This window comes from Leptonotus elevatus, chromosome 12, assembly GCF_054856555.1.
Source record: "Leptonotus elevatus isolate MCC_2025b chromosome 12, RoL_Lele_1.0, whole genome shotgun sequence".
NCBI classification, from domain to species: domain Eukaryota; kingdom Metazoa; phylum Chordata; class Actinopteri; order Syngnathiformes; family Syngnathidae; genus Leptonotus; species Leptonotus elevatus.
In genome coordinates this window covers 5653156-5675284 of record NC_141250.1, presented here as the reverse complement: position 1 = coordinate 5675284, position 22129 = coordinate 5653156, and the positions used below count along the sequence as shown (strand labels likewise).

General features: G+C 40.5%; 1 protein-coding gene across 2 annotated transcripts in view; it reads left to right on the top strand.

The window, feature by feature from the left end:
- satb2 (SATB homeobox 2) overlaps window positions 1-21857 on the top strand; it is a 39183-nt gene extending 17326 nt beyond the window's left edge. Inside the window, exons 4-14 of one of the 2 annotated variants that reach the window (XM_086091981.1) lie at window positions 1797-1923; window positions 3153-3276; window positions 4244-4346; window positions 5531-5581; window positions 5653-6230; window positions 7951-8163; window positions 8253-8339; window positions 10149-10301; window positions 11312-11506; window positions 19113-19292; window positions 20206-21857. In XM_086091981.1, coding sequence (XP_085948107.1) covers window positions 1797-1923; window positions 3153-3276; window positions 4244-4346; window positions 5531-5581; window positions 5653-6230; window positions 7951-8163; window positions 8253-8339; window positions 10149-10301; window positions 11312-11506; window positions 19113-19292; window positions 20206-20679 — 2285 coding nt within the window. In that variant the 3' untranslated portion in view covers window positions 20680-21857. Of the gene's footprint in view, window positions 1-1796; window positions 1924-3152; window positions 3277-4243; window positions 4347-5530; window positions 5582-5652; window positions 6231-7950; window positions 8164-8252; window positions 8340-10148; window positions 10302-11311; window positions 11507-19091; window positions 19293-20205 lie in introns of both variants that reach the window. The other variant, XM_086091980.1, reaches the window with a different exon arrangement.
- Window positions 21858-22129: the final 272 nt, after the last annotated feature.

Sequence of the window (22129 nt, the reverse complement as noted above, 5' to 3'; positions counted from 1 at the left end):
ACCTATGGTTGTGGATGAAACAAAAATCCACAAAAAATGTGTAGTAGATGTTTTGCATTTTCCAGCCACAGTTAATTAAAATATATATATATAATATATAAAGTGTATAAATCAACATTTATGTTGGCTTGATAATCTACAATTTACATCTTCATAATTAAGTTAAGTGTTCCACATGGATGTTGTCTTGGTGGTCTCGTGCAGTGGCACCATAAGCGACTGACATGGGTTTCAGAAAATAGATAATAGAGGTGAAAGTAAGTGAAAATAAGTGAAAGTTATTTTTTTTCACAAATTCCTGGTGGCACCCCTTGGAGCCATGTCCATCCATCCATCTTTTATACCGTGTATCCGGTCGATGTATTATTTGTGCAAACAGTGCCTAATGTTTTGACCATAACACAGTGAAAGGACCACTGAGGGATTAACGGGAAGAAACAAATCCGAAGAAATGCGAAGTAGAGGGGCATGCAAAGGGGGTTGGGGAAGAGAAAGACATTTTTCTCAGACTGGTCTGGATCTCATTTAGAGGACAGTAATGTGATTAGCTTTGTTTAGTTTTTACAGCTCCAGCCAGCGTGCGTGAGTGACTTAGTGTGTGTGAACGCACGTGTCTATATATTCATTTGTATGTATTCTCTCATGTACGCGCATTATTTTTATCATCCTAATTCAGATGTTGAGCATGTTGTTTGAATCAAGAGCTTCATATTGACATCATGTCACAACCCCAGAGACAAGAAACAACTCATTCATCCAAAACTCAAACCCGACCGCAGTCTAAATGATGAAGATCCAGCCATAAAAAATTAAGTTAATGTTGGATTGCCTTTTTTATTTGTTATTTTTTTAATTTTTTTTTTTACATAGGACGAAATTTGAAGGGGACATTTTCCACTTTTGGATGTAGTAGCAGAGGTGGGACGATACCTTTTTGTTAGGCAATGCAGAAAATAAATGAAAGGGTCTTTGTTCAGTAATGCATGGGCATTGTGTGAAGCTGCTCAGCTCATTAGAATTCTGTTGCTAGCCAAATAAGCAGCATCAACTGACTGACACATGGAAGCAGCTTCTTGCATGTTGTAAAGTTAATGCAAAATATTAAATACTGTGATTGCTTCACCATGCTTGCAGTTCTGCTGTTTCTCTATAGTTCTCCATGATAATATATTTATTTGTGGGAATGCTTGTTATTGTGATTTGTATTCGCTACACTTTTTTGCCGTGTAACAATTCCCACATATTATTTCCGATTTACACCGTTCAAACGTCAACTTGCTTCCTAAATTCACGCCTCCCGGGGTATATATCGTCTGATTTCACATTACTTACAGTATAGGCACAATTTAACGTTAAATATAAACTTTTCCCTATTCATTTTTAATGGGATTGACACTGAACTTTTTCTATTTGCCACTTTCCACGCCCACTTCCATACATACAACTTATCATAATTTCCGCCGGTCTGATACTGCTCACTAGCGCAGATGCTAAAGTGCATTGTCCAGTAAGCAGGAGGTCACAGGTTTGAGTCACACCTCCGACAGTACATGGCAAATATATCCTGTTATGCTAATGGTTCAATACCAACTGACTATCAGGAAATGCAGAAATTGCACTTTGTCTAGTTTGTTATAAACATCACTTTCACTCAACACCATACAGTATATTGTAATATATCAGTAATATTGTTTAATATAATGAACAATGCAAAAAAAAAGAAGGCCAAATAGCATTTGGAGTTGAGCAATTAAAGTCTATTCATATTAAATCTAAATCTGCTTTGGTTGGTCCAGGTATAATCAAGGTGGGGAGGTGGAACCCTATGCCCATCCACTTCCTGACAGATGCTCCAGAGGCGACTGTGGCCGACATGCTCATGGAGGTTTACCACATGGTCACTCTACGTATCCAACTACAAAGGTCAGACTTTTTTTGTTGTTTGGTTTAATTTAATTAAGTTGAGCTTTTATGGTCACACTCCAGCGTTGATGTCACCACAGCTGATTGCACATCGAGAATTGATTAGCAAAGCCTTCAACAATGATCTATCATTAGACTCCTGGGAAAAGAGTGGAGCCATTGCCCTGATGGACAGATAGAACTCGATAAAGTACAGATGAGAGGCATTTTTGTTGGTATTGTCTTGGCACATACCAGCCGGGATTTGTTGACATGTTGATGCGCGTTTCCGTAACGATGACAGAGCTGGGCGCATGGCGCTGGGTTAATTTATTTGAGGTAAAAGTGTGGCAGTGAAGGCAACAAATATGAAGCGTTGAGTCCAATTTGAGTATATTTAACTGTACAGGAAATGGTTTAATTGTCATAAAAGCGTAAGGAAAAAAAAGTTATTAAATTGCTCAGTCTTATTTTTTAATGATTTATTAAATGGTGTAATCTGAAGGAGAATCACATGACAGAAGCGGCCAATAATGTAATAATTTCCTGACAATGTAAAAATGACGGTCAGTGTTGGAGTTATTTTACAGAGTTGATTTATTTAGTGCTAAACCAACTCTGCAGAGAGTTAAATCCACCCGCTTGATTAAAACTGCCGCAAATATTTCTGGGATATGATATAATATGATATAATATGCATGATAATAATGTAATAAGGTGATTATCGGTAAAAATATTATTACAATATATCATTTTTAAAACAGTTGGTTCAAAAGTAACCCAGTTATGGGTCAAAAATGGACTGATTCACATGTGGGTTAATTCGACCCAAATTTCTGGGTTGTTTTATATCAAATGACCCAATTTTTTTGACCCAAGTAAAATAATCTGGCCAATATTTATCAGTTGTTTTACATTAAAATACTCATTTATTCAGTCAAAAATGGGATTAGTCAATTTTTTACCCATAGATGGATTATTTTTGACCCAACTGTTTTTAGGGTGTATAAGTCAGGATGTTTTATTACATTATTTGGGAAATTATGACATTAGAGGGTTTGATCGAGTGCAGATTTTCAGGTGTAATTACATCATGAAATTGCTGCAAAGTGCTACAATCCTTTAGGAGTAACACCTGACACTCTCTCCTGCCGCTCTTGTGTGTTGAAAGCAGTAGTCGCTGTCGAAGTATAATATTTGTTGAAACTTTTCAGGCATTTGTCCTTGACTTGACTATTTCTTTGTTGTAGTTTTTCCAAGCTTGAGGACCTTCCCTGTGAGCAATGGAACCACGCGACCGTCCGAAACGCTCTCAAGGTGCTCCTCAAGGAAATGAACCAAAGCACTCTGGCCAAAGAGTGTCCTCTGTCGCAGGTTAGAAAAGAAGCAAGAAAATATCACCCTGTCAGTCGTGACAAGTTGTCTGTTTTTTTTTTTTTTTTGAGAGATCAGTATTATTCATTTGGTAGCCTTCCCGAGTCAACATGTCATCATCATCGCTCTCTTTTATTGTACTTTATTTTGCGTGTGTGAGTGTCTTTAATTCACTTGATACCTGTTATAAGTCCCAGACCCTTAACCGGATCCTTTAGAGTCCCGCCAGAGTCGTGAAGTTGTCAGGAGACCAGAGGAAGGGTCAAAGTATATAAAGATGAAACAAAGTGAAATCCAGCACTAACCAGACACCACCTACTACCCACAGAGTTACAAAACCAGAATCTTTCAATAACCCAGAAAAATCTAAATTCCAACTGGTTAGGGAGACCTCAAGAGACCAGAGGAAAGACTAAAGGAAGGAAGGATAGATGAAGCAGAGTAAGATCCACAAACACCAGCCTCCACTGATTCAGTGACCAGCGGGAGAAGCAAATTCTGTTTGAGTTTCAGTAGATGCCGGTGCAAGTTGTCTGTCTTAACGCCACACACAATTAGAAAGCCAGAAAATAAAAATGATTAATAACTATTGCTACATTTTAATCAAACTCTGCCGTGTTTTAATTCCCCAGCTGCATGTTGAGCGCTCCCGCCGCATCATAATGGCTGCTGCGGGAGATTTACAGGCTTAAATGGAGCTCTGGTGGGGGTGTGTTGATGGCAGCGAGCAGATCAATTGCAAGCATATGTGTGTGTGTGTGTGTGTGTGTGGGTGCGTGCGTGCGTGCGCGCATTAGAGATTCTCTCACTGCTCTCTACTAGTTCAAGTTTCCACGGGTGGCTTCCAGTCATGATTACTGACTGTTTCAATTGTGTGTGTGTCACATGGCCTTTTTTGCGTGACTGTAAACATTTGGTATCACGCCGGCTATTAATTATCTCTGTCCGTGTCTTTTCGGGCTTTCAGAGTATGATCTCGTCCATCGTGAACAGCTCCTACTATGCCAACGTCTCCACTGCTAAATGCCAAGAGTTTGGTCGCTGGTACAAGAAGTACAAGAAAATCAAAGGTACGCTCGACAGCCGCAATGTGAATTTGACTGGCAATGAAGTCAGTGGAACCTCACGACTCCAAAATAATCAGTTTGGCCTTCAATTTTGCTCAGTTTAAATGTCTCTAAGAGTTAATGTAAATAGAAATAATTCATTCCACTGGCAGTTTTTTTTTACAGTTGATTGTCATTTAAGTGCATAAAGAAGTGGTACTTTAAAGTGTGCATTACACAGCACGTTTTCAATACGGTATTATATATAGACACCGTCAAATGTCACAAAATAACTTATCACTTTACAACGTTAGCCTCATTGATATGGCTTCACAAATAGATTACAATTCATGTCATAAACACTTTATAAAAGCTTAATATGCTGAAAAATCATTTCCAGTTTAATTACATTTTGTAGAAACTTTATTTGGATGTAGGCCTACGCCGCCATTGTTCTTTATGTCGCAACGCATTCCATGCGTAGTGACGTAGAATGGCGGCTGGCTCTCTGCAGAGCAATGTGAAATGTCTATAAAGAAAGCAAACTAAGCCTCGTAGCGTTCCTAAAGAAACAACATGCGATCGGGAGAGTCACCTTCCCCCACGCCGTGCTCTCGTCATTCACCAGACACATTCAAGAGTTTTGATCGTCCCTTTAGGAACGCTACCATGCTTACTTTATAGGCGTTTCACATTGCTTGGCAGAGTGCCTGCCGCCATTTTACGTCACTACGCACTGAATGTGTTGCGACGTAAATAACAATGTCCAAATAAAGTTTCTTCAAAATGTATTAAACTGGAAATTATTTAAAAAAAATTAATCTCACAGTTAGGCCTATGCTAATAACAACCAAATACATATTATAGAGCAAACTTGTCATGACAGTCGGTGTTCCTTTTAAGTTATTTGTCAGATCAGCTTTTCCTAACTAATAGGCCAAACAAAGCCTAGAATGTATTAAAGTGTGAAAGAGGCTTCCTTAGAGTAATCATTAATACTTTACAATAAAACTAACTGCATACCTTAAAGTCACATAAAATACAAAAAAATGCATACAGAATTAGAGAGAGACTAGAGTTTGAGATATTTTCCATAATATTTCAGGTCCATTTTTGAATATAATACAATGTAACAGATATAGCTGCAGATTGGTTACTTTACCATGAAATGAAGCTTTATATTTCTTCTTTGCGTTTGCTTTGAGCAGTGGATTATTTGGAGAAGATGTGGTCAGGGCGAGATCCGGCTGACATCAAAAGTAAGTAATCTTCTTTTTGACATCCAAGAAAATGTTTGAGTAAACAACTGACAGTTTGGTCTGCTCAACAGTCGAGCGAGACAACATGGCCGACTTCTGCATGCTGGGCCAGAGACCACCTCCTCACTTGGCTGGCTTGGCGCAGCTCGGTCACCTGGTCGGCGCCCCCCACCTCAAGGCGGGATCCGGAGATTCGCAGCCTCCCCAGCAGCCTCCCCTCCCGCAGCAACAGCCCTCGCCGCACGGCCCCCTGCACCACAGCCCCCCTCTCCACACGGGCCAGGTGCCCGCACCGCCGCCACCCCATCCGCCCGGCGCCCTCCAGCCACTGCTGGGCCCAGGTGGGCTGCTCTCGTCTCAACTTTCCCCACAGCTGGTGCGCCAGCAACTCGCCATGGCCCACCTCATCAACCAGCAGATAGCCGTCAGTCGGCTGTTGGCCCACCAGCACCCGCAGGCCATCAACCAACAGTTCCTCAACCATCCGCCCATCCCGCGAGGTTCCTCCAAAATCGGCGGTGACCATCCGGGGAACAACCCCTCGGCCTCTGAGGTTTCTTCTGAAATCTACCAGCAGGTTCGAGACGAGCTGAAAAGAGCAAGCGTCTCCCAGGCTGTGTTCGCCCGGGTGGCCTTCAACCGCACACAGGTAAGGGAACAGGAAGCGGGACGGCAAGTTAGAAGGGCGGGAAAGTGAATTTTGTCATTGAGTCCAATCAGACCAAAGATCACAGTGAGAAGAGAGAAATATATACATGATCAAGATCCACTCTAATTCTTCACGCAGTGTTGGCCTCATTTGCGGACACCCACTTTGGAGGTATTTTCAGCAGTAAAAGCAGAAGCATGGCGGGGTAGCTTGCCGGCTCATTAGCCCTCTTTTCTTCCACCGCAGGGGCACAAGCACCTGATGCATCCAAGGCGACGCTAAACCGTTTACAGTACGCCCCACTAGATCAATGTAATGATGGCTCATATAATTTACTCAAGAAAAGGTGTGAACGCTACTTTCAAGGCACAATCAATTGCATCTAATGTTGACAATTTGAAGAAACGAACTGAACGTGTAAACAATGAAGAGCATACACACTGACAAAATTGTTGGTTCACCTCTGTTAATAAAAGAAAAACCCATAGTGGTCACACAAATAACTTGATTGAAGTGAATTATAAATTTAAAAAAGAAAATAAGTGAAAATGAACTGATGAAAAGCAGGTATTGTTTTTGAATTGTAGTTCATGAGAATTTATTAAATAAACAAACTAATGAACCAGGGCTGGACAAAAATGATAGTTTCTCCTAGAAAAGTGAAATGTACGACCAAGGTGTGCCCTTTTGATTGGCATCACAGGTGCCTTCAAACTTTTAATCAGTCACTTGGCTGATTTAAAGGGTGACAAGCGGTCACTGTGCTGTTTGGTGACCTGCTGTGTACCATACTAAACATGGGCCCGAGGAAGCAAAGGAGCATGTTCCTACTGGGAGGCTTAAAACAAACATTTTCCACATTTTAAGATGACTAACCAACATTAAAGGCCCTGAACAGGGGGTTTCAAAAGTAGAATTTTCGTATGTTAAGATTTTGCATAATCTCGTAATAAGATCGATAGAAAAAAAATACTGTGAAAACAAGCAAACAATTGTAAGCATTTATTTTTGGTTTCATTATATTTACTAAGCTAATTTTTCTTCTTTCCAATAAATGTACTACCAGTTCAGTGGTCTAGTGGTAGAGTGTCTAACCTCAGACTGGGAGGTTGTGGGTTCAATCCCTGGCTGGCTCATACCAAATCCAATCAAAATGGCACCTGTTATCTCCTTGCTTGACACTCTGTCTGTTGGCCAAACACAAATGGTTATGTATGAATTTTAAGCAAGTAGTTCTATATATTACAGCTTGAAAACAGTCAATATTATAAATATTATTTTCAAGAATGCTATGGTTGATATGGGCCTAGTATTATTATAATTTTTTTCAAAATCTTGCAGGTAAATTTAAGTACATTTTTTCTTGTTCTGTTGGCAGATAATTTTGCTTATTTGGAGTAGTACTTTTCTTATTTTACAATTTCTTCTGAATGAATTATAGTTCCAAGGTAGACATTTTATGTCGACCAATTTTTGTGATCCACTTAGCCAAGTTTTTTTTTCCCCACGAGCCCATGTACTGGCATATACTGTGTTTCGATTTTTCAGGTGTCTGCACGTTACTCGCGTATTTATTTAATGATGACTTTTTGCTTTTATTCCCAAAATACATTCCAACAAATCGCACCATTAATGAGTGGGAACTGCAAGCCAAGCCGTCAGCACCGGTCAGTATACATTACAGCTGCACCAAAGTAACAAATCACTCTTGTCAACTCAGGGTTTGCTGTCGGAGATCCTGAGGAAGGAGGAGGACCCTCGCACGGCCTCACAGTCGCTGCTGGTCAACCTGAAGGCCATGCAGAACTTTCTCAACCTGCTCGAAGGCGAGCGCGACCGCATCTACCAGGAGGAGCGGGAGCGCACCATGAACCCCACCGTGGGCCTTCCTGCCTCCAACTCGTCCAACCCCGGCACTCCACGCCTCTCGCAGGTACAAGACGCATCGACTCATAAATCGAATGAGGATTTGATGGCGCCGTACACACTCCATCTTTACATGTTGTGTGTGTGTGTGCTTAGAAAGTGTGGGAGAGGAGCTTGGATGAGCAGATAATGCCTGATACCTGGGCCTCCATTTGGAAGAACAAGAATAAGATAACCAACTCTGTGAGTTCCCTGTAATCTTGCATATCATGTAAATAATGTGAATAATATCTCCTTTAAAACAAATTCCACGTATAATGGAACAACAACTTCAAAGATAGGAGCTTATTGTAAACATAAAGGATGTAATAGAACATGTTCAGCGATAAGACCTTTTAACTCTGATGCCGTGTGGGCTATTATTTATTATGTCTATGCCAAATTATCTCAGTATCTGGAATGTAAGATCACCTCGTCTGTGCACGTCTTTGTAGATGACTTCAAAACAAGGCGAGTGGTCTGAGAGCTCGATGCACTCGGAAACAAACATAAGGCATAACACAAGAGCAAAAGCTAAATGAGTTTGATACAGTATGTCAACTGTTGACATGCTGGGATGTTTAATATGGTATGTGTATTTAAAAGTTGTTTAAAAACAATCATTGAACAAAACAATCTACCTGCTCTTCAGACACTGAATATAAAACACTCATAGCTTCTTCATAATTGAAGAAAGAGATACTGTTTTATGTTGAGATCTCATGTATAGTTAGCATAGCACTTACATTGAAACAACATTCTAAAACAACATTTTGACCTTCTACGGAAAAGCTTTTCTCCCTACCTACAATAATCTCTATACTGTACAAGATTTGGATTCAAGATCTCCTTTTGGCCTTCAACCAGTCTTGCACGGATCTAAACGATGCAACATCCGGTGGACTATGTGATTTGTGGAATATTCCAGTTTATTAAAAAAAATTATATTTTTTTAGAGGGTGTAATGTGAAAGAAAATAAATTTAACATAGTTGGCATAGGGAGTAACACAAATAATGAAACAATATAACATTGGTAAAGGTTATACATTATTATATCCTCTAATGTTAGAAAGCAGGCACAGGCAAAAAAACAACAACTTTTTTTTCAGTGTTCAAGGTAGTAGTTGTATTTATTAAATTAATGATTAGATCAATGCGCATGATACTTTGCGTAGTGGGATAATGTATTTTACAAGCAGTTGTATAATATTGCTCATTTATACATTTTACTTATTGGGGACGCAAATGGCACAGATTAGGTGGAATGGCCCATATGCATTTGGCACATAAAGTTGCTCATCAAAACAAGCAAATTAATGAATCTCTGAGAAAACGTGTCGTAATTTGTCAAAATTGATGTAGTAAATTTCGTACAGTAAACTTTACTCTAAAAAAAGACTATATTCAGTCACAGTCTAAACTGAGTAAACTTTACACCTGGAAGAGTAAAACATTTTTAAAAAAAACTCAGGGGTTGGGGAACAATCCCACATCGTTCAGCATGGAGGTGGCCACTCTACCACTTGGGCTTTGCCATGCCTGCTGTTTGTTAACATATTGCTGGCGTGTCCAAAAGGAGACCAATAATGGAGGTATGAGGATTTTACCTGGCACAAGCGATATACTGACACACAGTAGGATAGGTAGGTAGATTGGCCGTCTCCCAATCTGAAGATTTTACGATTGTTCCTCAACCTTTGAGTGTTTTTATTTTTTTATTTTTTTTTTACTCTCTTCCAAGTTTAAAGTTTACTCTGTTTGGACTGGGACTGAGCATAGTCTTTTTTTAGAGTAAAATTTACTCTATGAAATTGACAGTGTAGGCTACCACTTTTTGCCCAGGTTGAACAAAAAACAAACTGTGACCAAACTGTTGTATGTTGTGTGCACAAACAACTACACGTTTCAAGTGGGATACAGCAACTGCAATTAGGCTACGTTATCTTGTATTAGCAATTCAAATGTCCTTCAACCCGCACTCACTGTGTTACCGTCACATGTCCCCTGTCCAGCCAAAGCCAATAGGTCCGGTGCCTGACCTACCAATCAAGCTGGAATCGCTAGTCAACATCACGTCGGGAATCTATGACGAAATCCAGCAGGAGATGAAGCGAGCCAAGGTGTCCCAAGCGCTCTTTGCCAAGGTGGCTGCCAACAAGAGTCAGGTGAGGGAACACAGAACACCACCACCGCAAAAAAAAGAAAAAAGAGGCGGCATTTTTAGTGATATGAGGGAAATTTACACATTTGGGTGAGTTTTATAAACATAACACACACATGTAAAACACTGCTGTTTAATTTCATGTGACAAGTATATGGCTGCTAGCCAAAAGTAGGGCTAGCTAGCTGGCTTCACCCTGGACTGGTCGCTAGCAAATCACTGACCATTAACACTCACAGTCATACTTTCACTGAATATGAATAGAAATTGTCCTATGTCCAAAATGTTTATGAGATTTAAGACCTGACTCAACATTTTTTGCACGTAAGGAATTCAGCTATTCAACCAGTAGGACAGTAGCGTGTAGCCGCTATCAGACCGTGAAGGTCTGAGACGCACTTTCTATACAGTACTTGCACACTTGTGCTTGTGTGTGTGTGTTTGCGTGCATGGTTAGTTAGGTCCCCCGGGTCGGGGTGGGAGTTGGTGGGCGTGGGGGTTGAGGGGGTCACAGTTCAGTGCACCCATCTGCTGCAGCTGGCCACCAGGACAGCGCGAGCAGCAGCAAGAGATGATCAGGCTATTAGCGTCGCACGCTGCCTGAGGTGGCGGCTTGAACACAACAGCTGGTGTCACAAACAGAGCCAGTCTAGCAGACATAATTGAATCTTCTCCATCTCCACTTCTGGATGTATACCTAGCTTACACACCTTGCACACTTTTTAAGCCCATTTACCCTCATTGCAGTTCAAATTTTCTTCTATATTACAGTAAGTAGATTTTTCTGTATTCTATTTGAACATTCATCATGTTTCTGATGACTTTTTACTTTTACTCCCTACATTTGAAAAGCTTGAAAATGAAATAGATCTGCTCGCCTGAAGCTATATATGTCCTCAAGAGCTGCTCTCACGTTGGCCATTTTTGTTCTAAGATTTTTTTTTTTTTGTTAATTCTTTGGCATGACGTTTGAAACTAACATTGCATTCGGTCCACCTGTGTCGGTCATCACAGGGTTGGCTGTGCGAGCTGCTCCGCTGGAAGGAAAACCCCAGCCCAGAGAATCGTACCCTGTGGGAGAACCTGTGCACCATCCGGAGGTTCCTTGCGCTTCCGCAGAGCGACAGGGATTTGGCGTACGAGGAGGAGTCGCGGCACCATCACAACGAGAGGCTACACACTGTCCTCCACCTGCCGCAGGACACACAGGTACAAAAACTCTCTTCAAAAAAATTTAATTTGCCTGCGGCGCAATGACTTCAACAAGTCCTTACGAAATGCTTTTTTGAGACTTCTTAATCAGAGTTAATTGCTCATTTGTTTGTATTCCAGCAGTAAACACTGCTTTCAAATTTCATGTTCATTTGAAATCTGTGCACTCTAGAAATAGTTGGGTCAACCCAATTATGGATCAAAAATAGACCGATCCACTTTATGGGTCAATTAGACCCAATTTTTTGGGTGGATTTATACAAAATGACCCAATTTTTTGACCCTAGTAAAGGATCTGACCAATATTTATGAGTTGTTTTACGCTGAAAGACCCATTTCTTGACTCAAAGTTGGGTCAAATCGACCCAAGTAGAGGATTGGTCCATTTTTGACCCATAGTTGGATTATTTTTGACCCCACTTTTTTTAGAGCGTGCAATTATTCAACAAGTCCATCTTTGAGACTTTTCTTATTTACACATTACAATAAACCTCATCCCAGTACAAAGTACAAAGCCAGATGCTATCCACAAATTTGTTATCATTTTGTTTTGCAAAATTTTTAACTTATTCATTCCAAAACCTTTCAATTTACACTCTAAAAAAAGTTGGGTCGAAAGTAACCCAATGATGGATAAAAAATGGACCGATCCACTTAATGGGTTAATTAGACCCAACTTTCTGGGTTTTCTTATACAAAATGACCCAATTTTTTGGAACCAGGTAAAGGATCTGACTAATATTTATCTATTGTTTTACACCAAAAGACCCATTTCTTGACTCAAAGTTGGGTCAAATGGATTCAAGTAGATCAGTCCATTTTTTACCCATAGTTGGGTTATTTTTTGTGTGTTGCCATTGTCTTTTGTCCCAGCGGTAAACATTGCTCAAAACACTCATGTACAAAAGCTTCCTTTAAAATGTGTCGCCATGTGAGTTTGGTGCAATTCAACATTATGGAGCACCTGCAAGATTTTCTTTCATGCTCATTATCTTTTGTCCCAGCACTTAACATGGACAAGGGGTACACATGTACAAAAACACACAGTGCCTTCAAATGTGTCCTCAAAACTTGGGAGTAACTTACAATATCAGGGGACAAAACATTTTCGAGAGGTACAGAAACCTTTGGGGGTCGTGTTGGACATGATTGGAATCTTGTAGTTCCAGCAGCTACTGCGAAATCACGAAATGTAACTTTGGGTGGAAATGTGGCTATTGTTACTTTCTCATTAGTTTTTGTCCCAGCAGAGTGAAGCGTAAACATGGTTGCTGGGTGGCACAACAGGAAATGCCACATTAGATTTTGAGGAGGCTGGCTTAAAGACGGAGAGAATGTGTATGTGTTTAATCTTGAGTTGTGACTTCAAACACCAAGATTAGTTAGTTGCAAGTTAAAGACATGGAGAGCTTTTTAGAACCTCTTAACTAATTTAATTGTGACCCTTGGCTCTAACTTCTCTAAAAATGCTTTTTAGGGAAATTAAACTCAAGGCAAGACAATTAGCTTTATGGATGAATTGTGTTGTTGTTCTTTTTTTTATTTGTATTAATAAATATGTTCTGCCAAATAGAAGAATGTCAATGAATAAATCAATGCACACTAAAAAAATGAGAAAACCAAACAATAAGAAAGCAAGCAGTTAATTACATAGAAGATTAAAGTGGCTTTCCCTCGTTTAAGAAATAAATTACAGTGGAACCTTTTAAGTCAAACACCCTTCAGGTAGTAAAATTTGGAATTTGACCACTCAGTTCACAGAGCTGCAAAGGATTAACTTATTTGCATTTTGCTTTTTGTGACACTTATTCCAAAATATGTTGAAGCTTCATTCAAGCGGTTAAGCGAAGAAGACAGACAGGAATTTACAGCAGCAAGATTAACATCACCACAAGTGTCACGTTACGTTATCAACATTTTCAATGTTTTTTTTTTTTTTAACACTTAGCAATGTTTAATTTACTTTTGTACTTACTGTAGGTGACTGACGAATATTGAAAACAAGTGAGATGCTTGAGGCAACTCACCACATTAATGGTGAAGGGGTAAAGATAAGACTTTTGTTGTTTGTTTTAATATTAACAGCTGTTAACTTGAATGCTGTTAAATGTTACTTAAAACATTGCCCGAAGAGACAACTCGACCCTGAATTATAGAATCATAATACAACTAATGTCTGGGAATTTAACTTGACGGCTCCACTGTAAATTTTAAGATAAAACAGTAAACCTTTAGTGAAGTTGTATGGGGCAGCATGGTCTCCTGGAGTCAGCATGGTCTACCTGTGATAGGTGTGAATATGAGTGTGAATGATTGTTTGACTGGCGACCTGGGTGAACCCTGCCTCTCTTCCAAAGTCAGCCATGATAGGCTCCAGCTCACCCGCAAGCCTAATCATGACCAAATGGATAACCTTTTTGTTTGTCAACACAGTGCTCATAATGAGATTTTTGTTGTTGTTGCGTGCTGTTATTTAAGAGTTAGCTAGCATTGTTAAAGAGCTAGCTAGTGTTAAGAGCTAGCTAGCTCAACCCTTATGCTTTCAGAACAACTTTGCTAACGTTATGAACTGAGTAAGAAAAACATAAGCCTATTTTGACAATGTAAAAAGTAGAAACTATAGGTTGTTTGTTTAAAATGTAGGAAGCAAAAGTAATAAGTTGTGAGATTAGCATTTAACAGTAACAAAGTATTTGTACTTTGTTATTCTCCCATTGATGTTAACCCTCCAAAAAGGCTGATCATGGTTGCCGTCATGTTGCCTGAGTACAATTGTTTGGCCCTCACAGTACACCACATGTCATGACTCAGCGTGCAAATGGCGAGCTTTCTATTAAAGACTAATGGCGGGACAGGAAGGAAGCTGCGGTGGCACCATGATGACATTCCTCCGCTTCTCTCGCACTCTTAAAATACTGTTGGCCCTTTTAGAGCCCCCTAATTCTCACCACCCGTGGCCACATGTGGTGAAGGGCTGCCGACTTATTAATGGCAAATGAGGTGTGTGCCAGTGTATATTTAATACATCTAAATATATATAGGACATGTAAGTATGTCTTCATGGGAGGTGACCACAAACACACTACACATGTGTCCCATGTGTCGCACGCACAGATAGTTGAGTGTGCTCCTTTGTCTTCGGACAATGGGGGTGGTGAGCAAACAATGCAAAATTAAAAATGGATGTACAGTGGAGCCACACATACATACATGTTGTTACTTTAGCTTTTTGCTTCATGTCTGAGGGGCTTTGGGATTGAGTGTCTATTAGGTGGGCAGGTGAGTTTGTGTATAGGTGTTTGTGGTGGCTGTGTGTGTTTGTAAGTGCCCCCCCACAGCAGCCTCACATTTCTTCATGAGTGACACAGCCCCGTGCTCGCTGTACAGCTTTTATTCATATGTTGTTTGCAGTTAAGTGCGTCCCACAGCTAATTTGGCACAGCTTGCCCTTATAAATAATTTCTTTATTGTTTTTGCTAAATTGATTTCTGCTGCACGCCTGTGTGTGTGTGTGCGTGATTGCGTGTGTCTGCGTGTGTGTAGAGGCAGCTCGGACCCCCGGAGTCTAAGACTAGAACAAGAAGAGACAATTCCCGGGCACATGGTCCCTTCTGTATGTCTGAGTTTAATAGAAAAAATGTCAAATTGACCTCTCTCTCTCTCTCTCTCTCTCTCTCCCTTCCCTCTTTTTGTTTGTTTGCATGTCATTAGATAAATACTGATTCTGCTCCAGATGATGAACGTGGCACAGTTGCTCACTATTGCGTTTTTGTACAATATGATGAGTTCTGTACTTAAGAATTTATATCATCATCTTGAAAGGTGGATTCCACACATGGACAAAATTGTTGGTACCCTTCTGCTAATGAAATAATAATAATAATAATAATAATAATAATATATATTTTTTTTTAAATCATGAAACAAACAGGCCTGCCTCTAATTGGCGTCACGTGTCTTCAAAATCGTAAGCAATCAGTCAGCCCATTTAAAGGGTGACAAGTAGTCACTGCGCGCATGTTTGGTGGCATGGTGTAAAACACACTAAACACGGATCACAGGCAAGAGGCAAAGGTGAGAGTTATCTCTGGAGATTAGAAAGAAGCTAGCTTTAGATACGCAATATATGATCAAATAAAATGAACAAATATGACAATTCCAAATTTAAACCCTGGACAATAAATGCAGTGCATCACTAACACATTACAGTTGTGTTGTGATTTAATGGACAATGACAACGATATGAACTATTTTTCCACAAAGTTTAAAGCTAAATACGAACAATAAACAAGTTGATTACAACTTTCTGGTGGCCTCTTGGTGCCGACAGCGGGGCGGAGCCTGCTTTTTTTGGGGGCAAGCCACAATTAACGCAACCATTTAATTGCAGATAAATCGAATGAATACCACACGCACGCACACACAGACAAACGCTTTGAATTAAAGCAAAAGAGAGAGCACACGCACTCAGCGCCAACACCAGCTTGTGTGCTCTTTTCGTCTAAAGAATCATTTCACAATAACAGACGAAAGTGCTGAGACTCATCCATTCCTCGCAGACACGCACACACACAAACACGCAAAAGTAAGCAAACAGAAAAACACGCTCACTGATAACAGGATGTCTTAAGTCAAGCACAAAACTAACAGAAAAGTTTTTTTTCTCTTCTTCATTACAAATTTATCGCTGTGTTAATGGCGTCTCTGGTGGTCACACGTGTGCACCTCCCAGCCCCCTCCTCACAAGGTGAGGGCTCATTAAGGAGAGGATGAATATTTGATGTTTTATAATTCTTTTATTCTTCTGCGCTGTAATTTGCCTCAATTTACAGGAAACTTGATTTTTAGGGCTGTGCATTAAAAGAGAAAAGCAGGCACAGTAGAGCGGGAAAATAGAGTTTGATGTTCAGGAAAGAAATACTTTGAGAGTATCACGCTATGAGAAGAGTTGCTATGGATTTCTATAACAAGAAAAAAAGCCCATCCATAGTGACAGGTGTGGCATTTAGGAGTGCACATGGTGGTTTCTGTTTGTTTAATTGCCATTATCCTTAAAAGTTATGAAATCTTTTAAAGTCTCCGTTTAAAGATGTCTCATTGAATTGTGTCACCCGACATGTTATTTCTACAAACATTTCAAATTGATTTCATGTCCATTAAAGAGGAAGTCAACCATAAACATTTCTTGACAAAAATATGTTTAATATTACATTTGTGGAATATGAGTTATAAAGCAAAATCCAGCCATTTTTATTCATCTCATGGGCGGCCATTTTGCCCCTTGTTGTCAACTGAAAATGACATCACAGTTGCTCAGGGCTAAGGGATTGACCAATCACAGCTCACCTGTTTTCTGAAGCTGAGCTGTGATTGGTTGTTACCTGAGACCTTAGACACTGTGATAACATTTTCACTCGACAGCAAGTGGCAAAATGGCCGCCTTCTGATATTGCTAAAAATGGCTGGATTTTGCTGCTTAAACTCATATTCCACTAACACAATATTAACCAAAATACTGTATTTAGACTAGTGGGACTGCATAGAACATGTTATTGTCAAGATTTTTGTCATCAGAGCACAATGCATTGCATGCTAGCAAATGGCTGCTACCATGCCCATCTTTAGAAGGCATTATAATCAGTATTTTACCTTGTATTTTGTGATGTTTATATATATGTATAAATATAAAAAACATGCATGTAAGAACTTTACTTCTGACAACCTGATTCATGGATTTTGTTTTTCCAAATTAATAGATTTTGTTCTTATTTTTGGAACTAGAGGTGTAAAAAGTGGGAGTAAAATAGGCGGAGGCGGTAATGCAGAGTTCCTGGCATCATCCAGCTTGAGTTGGCTGAGCTTGACAGAGACCTTCTTCAACTAATCATTCATGATGCATTAGATGTGAACTGTGATGGAGGAGGGGCGGGGGAAAGTTTTTCAAGGAATTTCTCAACTTCTAAATATGTCACTTTCCGTTAAAGTAGGCGAGCATGGGCCAGGGAGGGAAAATATAAACATACCAAATTCCTGTAGGCTGACCATTCATGCACCCCCCGATTGAAACTGGAGCCTGCCCTTGCCATTATTGAAGTAATACCCTGTCATTATTTAAGAGAGAATGACTATTATCTTTGCGTGACTCCTTTAATTTTAATGTGCCGCAGATTTATAGCTGGACATTCCAGTGGTGAAGGGCCCCGCCCTGCTCTTAAAGTGACATGGCCACAACACGCCGCCACTTTCTGACAAACAGGCCAAGTCTCGCAACACTTGATCACGGAGCTGTCGGCGGCAAACATGTTCACAATGCCACTCGTTTTTGTCTCCTTAGAACAATTTTCTTTACATGCAACTATCATAAGCTGAAAACAAATTCTTCAAAACTGTTTAAAGTATATTACATTCACAATACAGAAATGTTTGGCCAATTTTTGTGGTGAGGCGGTATGAATACCATCTTTGGTTTTGGAATCTTCCCATTTCATAGTCCAAAGAAGGAGACAACCAGAGGTTGTTGCTTGGTGCTCATTTTTTCCCCCGCGAACCTCGGTCCTCACTGGATGAACTTATGGTACAATAGAGGACCATGTGATAGGACTTTCTGTTAGTACCTCACCCTGTCCCCGTCGACCGATAGTTGGCGATGTCATGGTTATTTTATTATTATGGTTGGAGAGGAGCATTTCACATAATACAATTGAAGAGCTATTTTGCAAATGGTTATTAATCCATTTTGATCATCCTAAGAAAAATGACATGCAAAGGCATGTTTTTCTTTTCTTTTTTTCCCCTTCAACTTTGTACTTTTTAATTCTCATTTTTGGAGAGCAATTCTTCAATGATAGTTTCTATTTTGTGTAGTCCTCTTGTCATCAAAACTGAAAAGTGGAGTACCTCAAGGATCGAGCCTTTGACTTTTTCTGTCAAATAGCCATCCTGCAAAGTACTCTTGGGAAAAAAAAGAACATGAGGAACACCACTCACTTGATGTACTAAAAATGAATATAATTAGTAATTTAAAGTTTTACATGACCACAGAACATCCCGCCGGGCATCCTTTAGTACCTATGACGAAGTTGTTCCAATAACAAAAACAAAGTGGCTGTGTATCCATGTGGAAAAAATGTCATAACACTATCCTCTCTTAATAATTTCAAATGTACCAAATTACCAACAAATCCATCCAATTAATCTTTCAGATTCAATGCTTTTTTTTTTATGGATGTCGTGTAATCATGAGTGGAAGATACACCATGTCACTTTGAATGAGTTAAAAAAATAAAATAACTGAGAGACGTGTCAAGTTAGTGTTTCACTAGAACTGCCGCCCTTCATCACATTAGGTCAAAGGTATAATGGATACATGGTAGTTAGACTGTCCATTCGTCAAGCTGGTTAATAGTGCGTGACATGCTGCGGACTGTGAACGCCCTCATTCACCCTGAGAGCTACTGTGTGCTCAAACAACATGCTAACAATACAGTCTGGTGTTAAAAAAAAAACATTCTTATGGGTCTCATTTGTGCGATTTTTTCCAAGCTGTAGTCTTGATCAGGGGTCATTGCGCCCCATTAATTAGCTCTTTTGCTTTTCTCGGCAGGCGCTCCACAGACCACCCCCGACACAGATGAAGGAGCACCGCTTGTCTCCAATGCGAGAGGAGCTGTTATCGGCCCCTGTTAACGAGGAGGGCACGCAGACCGTGGCAACGACCCTAGGGTGTGCACAAAACACCACTAGCAGCTCTGGCATCAGCAAGAAGCCAAGATTGCGCACGAAGGTACCTTAAAACACTTGATAGGGAAAAACAAGGTCAAAGGGTCATTATGCTGGCCGACTGTCTTTACACTTCGGATCCTGCGCACCCCTGAAGGGCACTTTTGCAACTCAGTTAGGAAATCTGCGGTCTCGTTCAGTCCTTTCTCAACTACACCCATTTCTACATCCTGATTGATTTGGTACATTCGCTATGACCAACACACCTAAGCCGTGAGTGTTAAGGTATAGTCTTGCCAAGCCACATACTTTGCCAACTTCCTGAAGGCAGGTGTGTTGGCGCACCCCACTCTCGACTCCATACGCCTAAAACAAGAAACATGTTCATGCAAACTTGGTCAAGTACTTAAAAGTTCTACCTTCAATGAGTATCTAAGAGTTTGGAATCTTTGACTCCTTATTGTTGATAAACAAAACATTTTACCTCTCTGAAACTTTTTGTTTCACTTATAATATAATATAATATAATATAATATAATATTGTTAAAGTCACATAATCAACAAAGTAAATTTCAAGTTCAACTAAAACAAAAGGTCAAAAGGTAATTAAAATATGCACCAATCTTCTAAAATGGTTGCAGATTTGGAATTCTTGTTGAATTCCTTTTCAAAAACAAAACAATTTTGTGAAGTTTGACCCAGTTCCTGAGATTTAAGGGTTGCCCCTTTTTACTGAAAATGTCAAGATTTGGCAGGCAGTAGCTCGCAAACGCCTGCTCCGATTGACCTCAAATTTGAGATATAATCTTGTCAAATCACTATCAACCAACACACCAAGTTTCATTCAAATCCAAATCTGCTGGGTTAAACTCACTGGGTGGCATGGGCACTGGGTGGCATGGAAAAACCTTGTAGCGCCAAAAAGTTATTGCTACTGTGGTTGGACTAAACATTCTCTCCCAATCCACGCATTATAGATCTCTTTGGAGGCATTGGGCATCCTGCAGAGCTTCATCCAGGACGTCGGACTGTATCCAGACCAAGAGGCCATCCACACCTTGTCGGCACAGCTGGACCTGCCCAAGCACACCATCATCAAGTTCTTCCAGAACCAGCGCTATCACGTCAAGCATCACGGGCGCCTCAAGGAACTTAGCGAGGGGGCTACCGCCAGCGGAGGCGTGGATGTCAGCGAATATCGTGAGGAGGAATTGCTCTCAGGCTCAGAGGATCCCGAGTCCAGTGAGGACGGGGCGGAGGAAATCTACCAGTCTGAGGGGAGTGCTGCTGGAAGCACAGGAGGACTGAACCAGCCTCAAGCTTCCTCCAACTCTAGTCAGGGGTCCTCCGGGAACAGCTTGGCCCAGGAGGAGGGCCAGGACAAGAGTCACCCTCGACCAGGTGGAAGCTCCTCATCTAGTCCCAGAGAGCAGCCCGACTACCAGAGGTAGAGATGGGCGAACACAACAAAGAAAAAGCGAGGGGACAAAAGTAGGACAATGAAACCGATTAATGTATTGATCAATGGAGTATGATTTAAATGTACAGCTTAAGTAGGCACAGGAATCATAAACCACTGGCCAGAAACATTTCATGATGACAATCTTGGACTAGCTTTTTACTTTGGCCCCGAGAAACAATTAGTGGGCCCCGTGTCAATGTGAACATCTCAATAGCTCAAGTAAAGCTGCTCATGTGGTCAGAAAAATGAAAGTCAAGAGCTCCTAGAAATGGGTTGGCAGGGTAGGATCAGCTCGTGCCAAAGACATTCATCTCTTGAGTCTGAGCAGCACAGTCAAGCTGGACCCTCGGAGTCGAGGCGCGGCTCTCGCAGACTTGGGCCTTGAGACCTCTCGTCAAACCTCAGGACGCACACTTGTGTTTATTGCTGTTCCTTGCCTGAGAAGACCAACCAATCATTCCACATAGCCCTTGAAAATCACTACCAGTCCTATCTAGCACTTATGAGTATTTTGTGGATGTGATGTACCCTCGCCTAGCCTCACCCTCTAACCCACTTTACCATATGCTGTCAAATCTCACCAAACTGTGAGCTTGATAAAGAAACCACAAGATGGACCGTTTTGCAAGGGCACCAAAGTCAAGGAGGATGTGGCGCAAAGAGACTCTCAGCTTCACGCCTTGAACCTTTCCCGGCGCCATTCACGTGTGACAAGAATAAGCCAAAAACAACAACAACAAAAAACTCTGGTACTCGTGCGAAGATTCAACAGCAAAGCAATCAGTCACTTTACGAGCGGTAGTCTAGTAGTCTATCCCTTCCATCACATCCACTCATTTTTTTGTGTCAACTCAGTGAAATCAGTTTGTTGCATTGTGCCAGCCAAATACGATAATTTTTTTTTTTCAAGAGTATTTAAGAAGACGTGAAAAGTGTTTAGTGTTTAACGTCTGGTGCAGTGGTGTACACATATGTTGAAAACATTATGAGGATGAATCGTTTCTCTCATGACCGTACAACCTGCCTTCTAATTATCACGTCACAACGGATCAGATATTGTTGTGCTTTTCTGTAAGACAGGAATCAGGGTTAAAAACAGTTCCGATGAGATCATTTCAAAATGTTCATTCAGTGTTGAAGTGAATAAAATGTGTGAATTTAAAAGAAGTGTCTTTTCTGTCGGAATCCTTATTTATTCCAATTTAATTTGATAGTGAACCGTCGTGGTTTGGGTAAACCAGAAGAATGAATAGAAGACTGCAAAATTTATCATTTTCAATGAAGGTCCTAAAACTATAACTGAAACGGGACGAAACTGTTCAAATGAATAAGCATAAAAGAAACATAAACCAACGATTGTGTTATGATTGCTTCCTAAACACTGAAAACACTCAATTTTGTTAGCTTGTGTTTGTCTAAACATATTCATGGTACTGAAT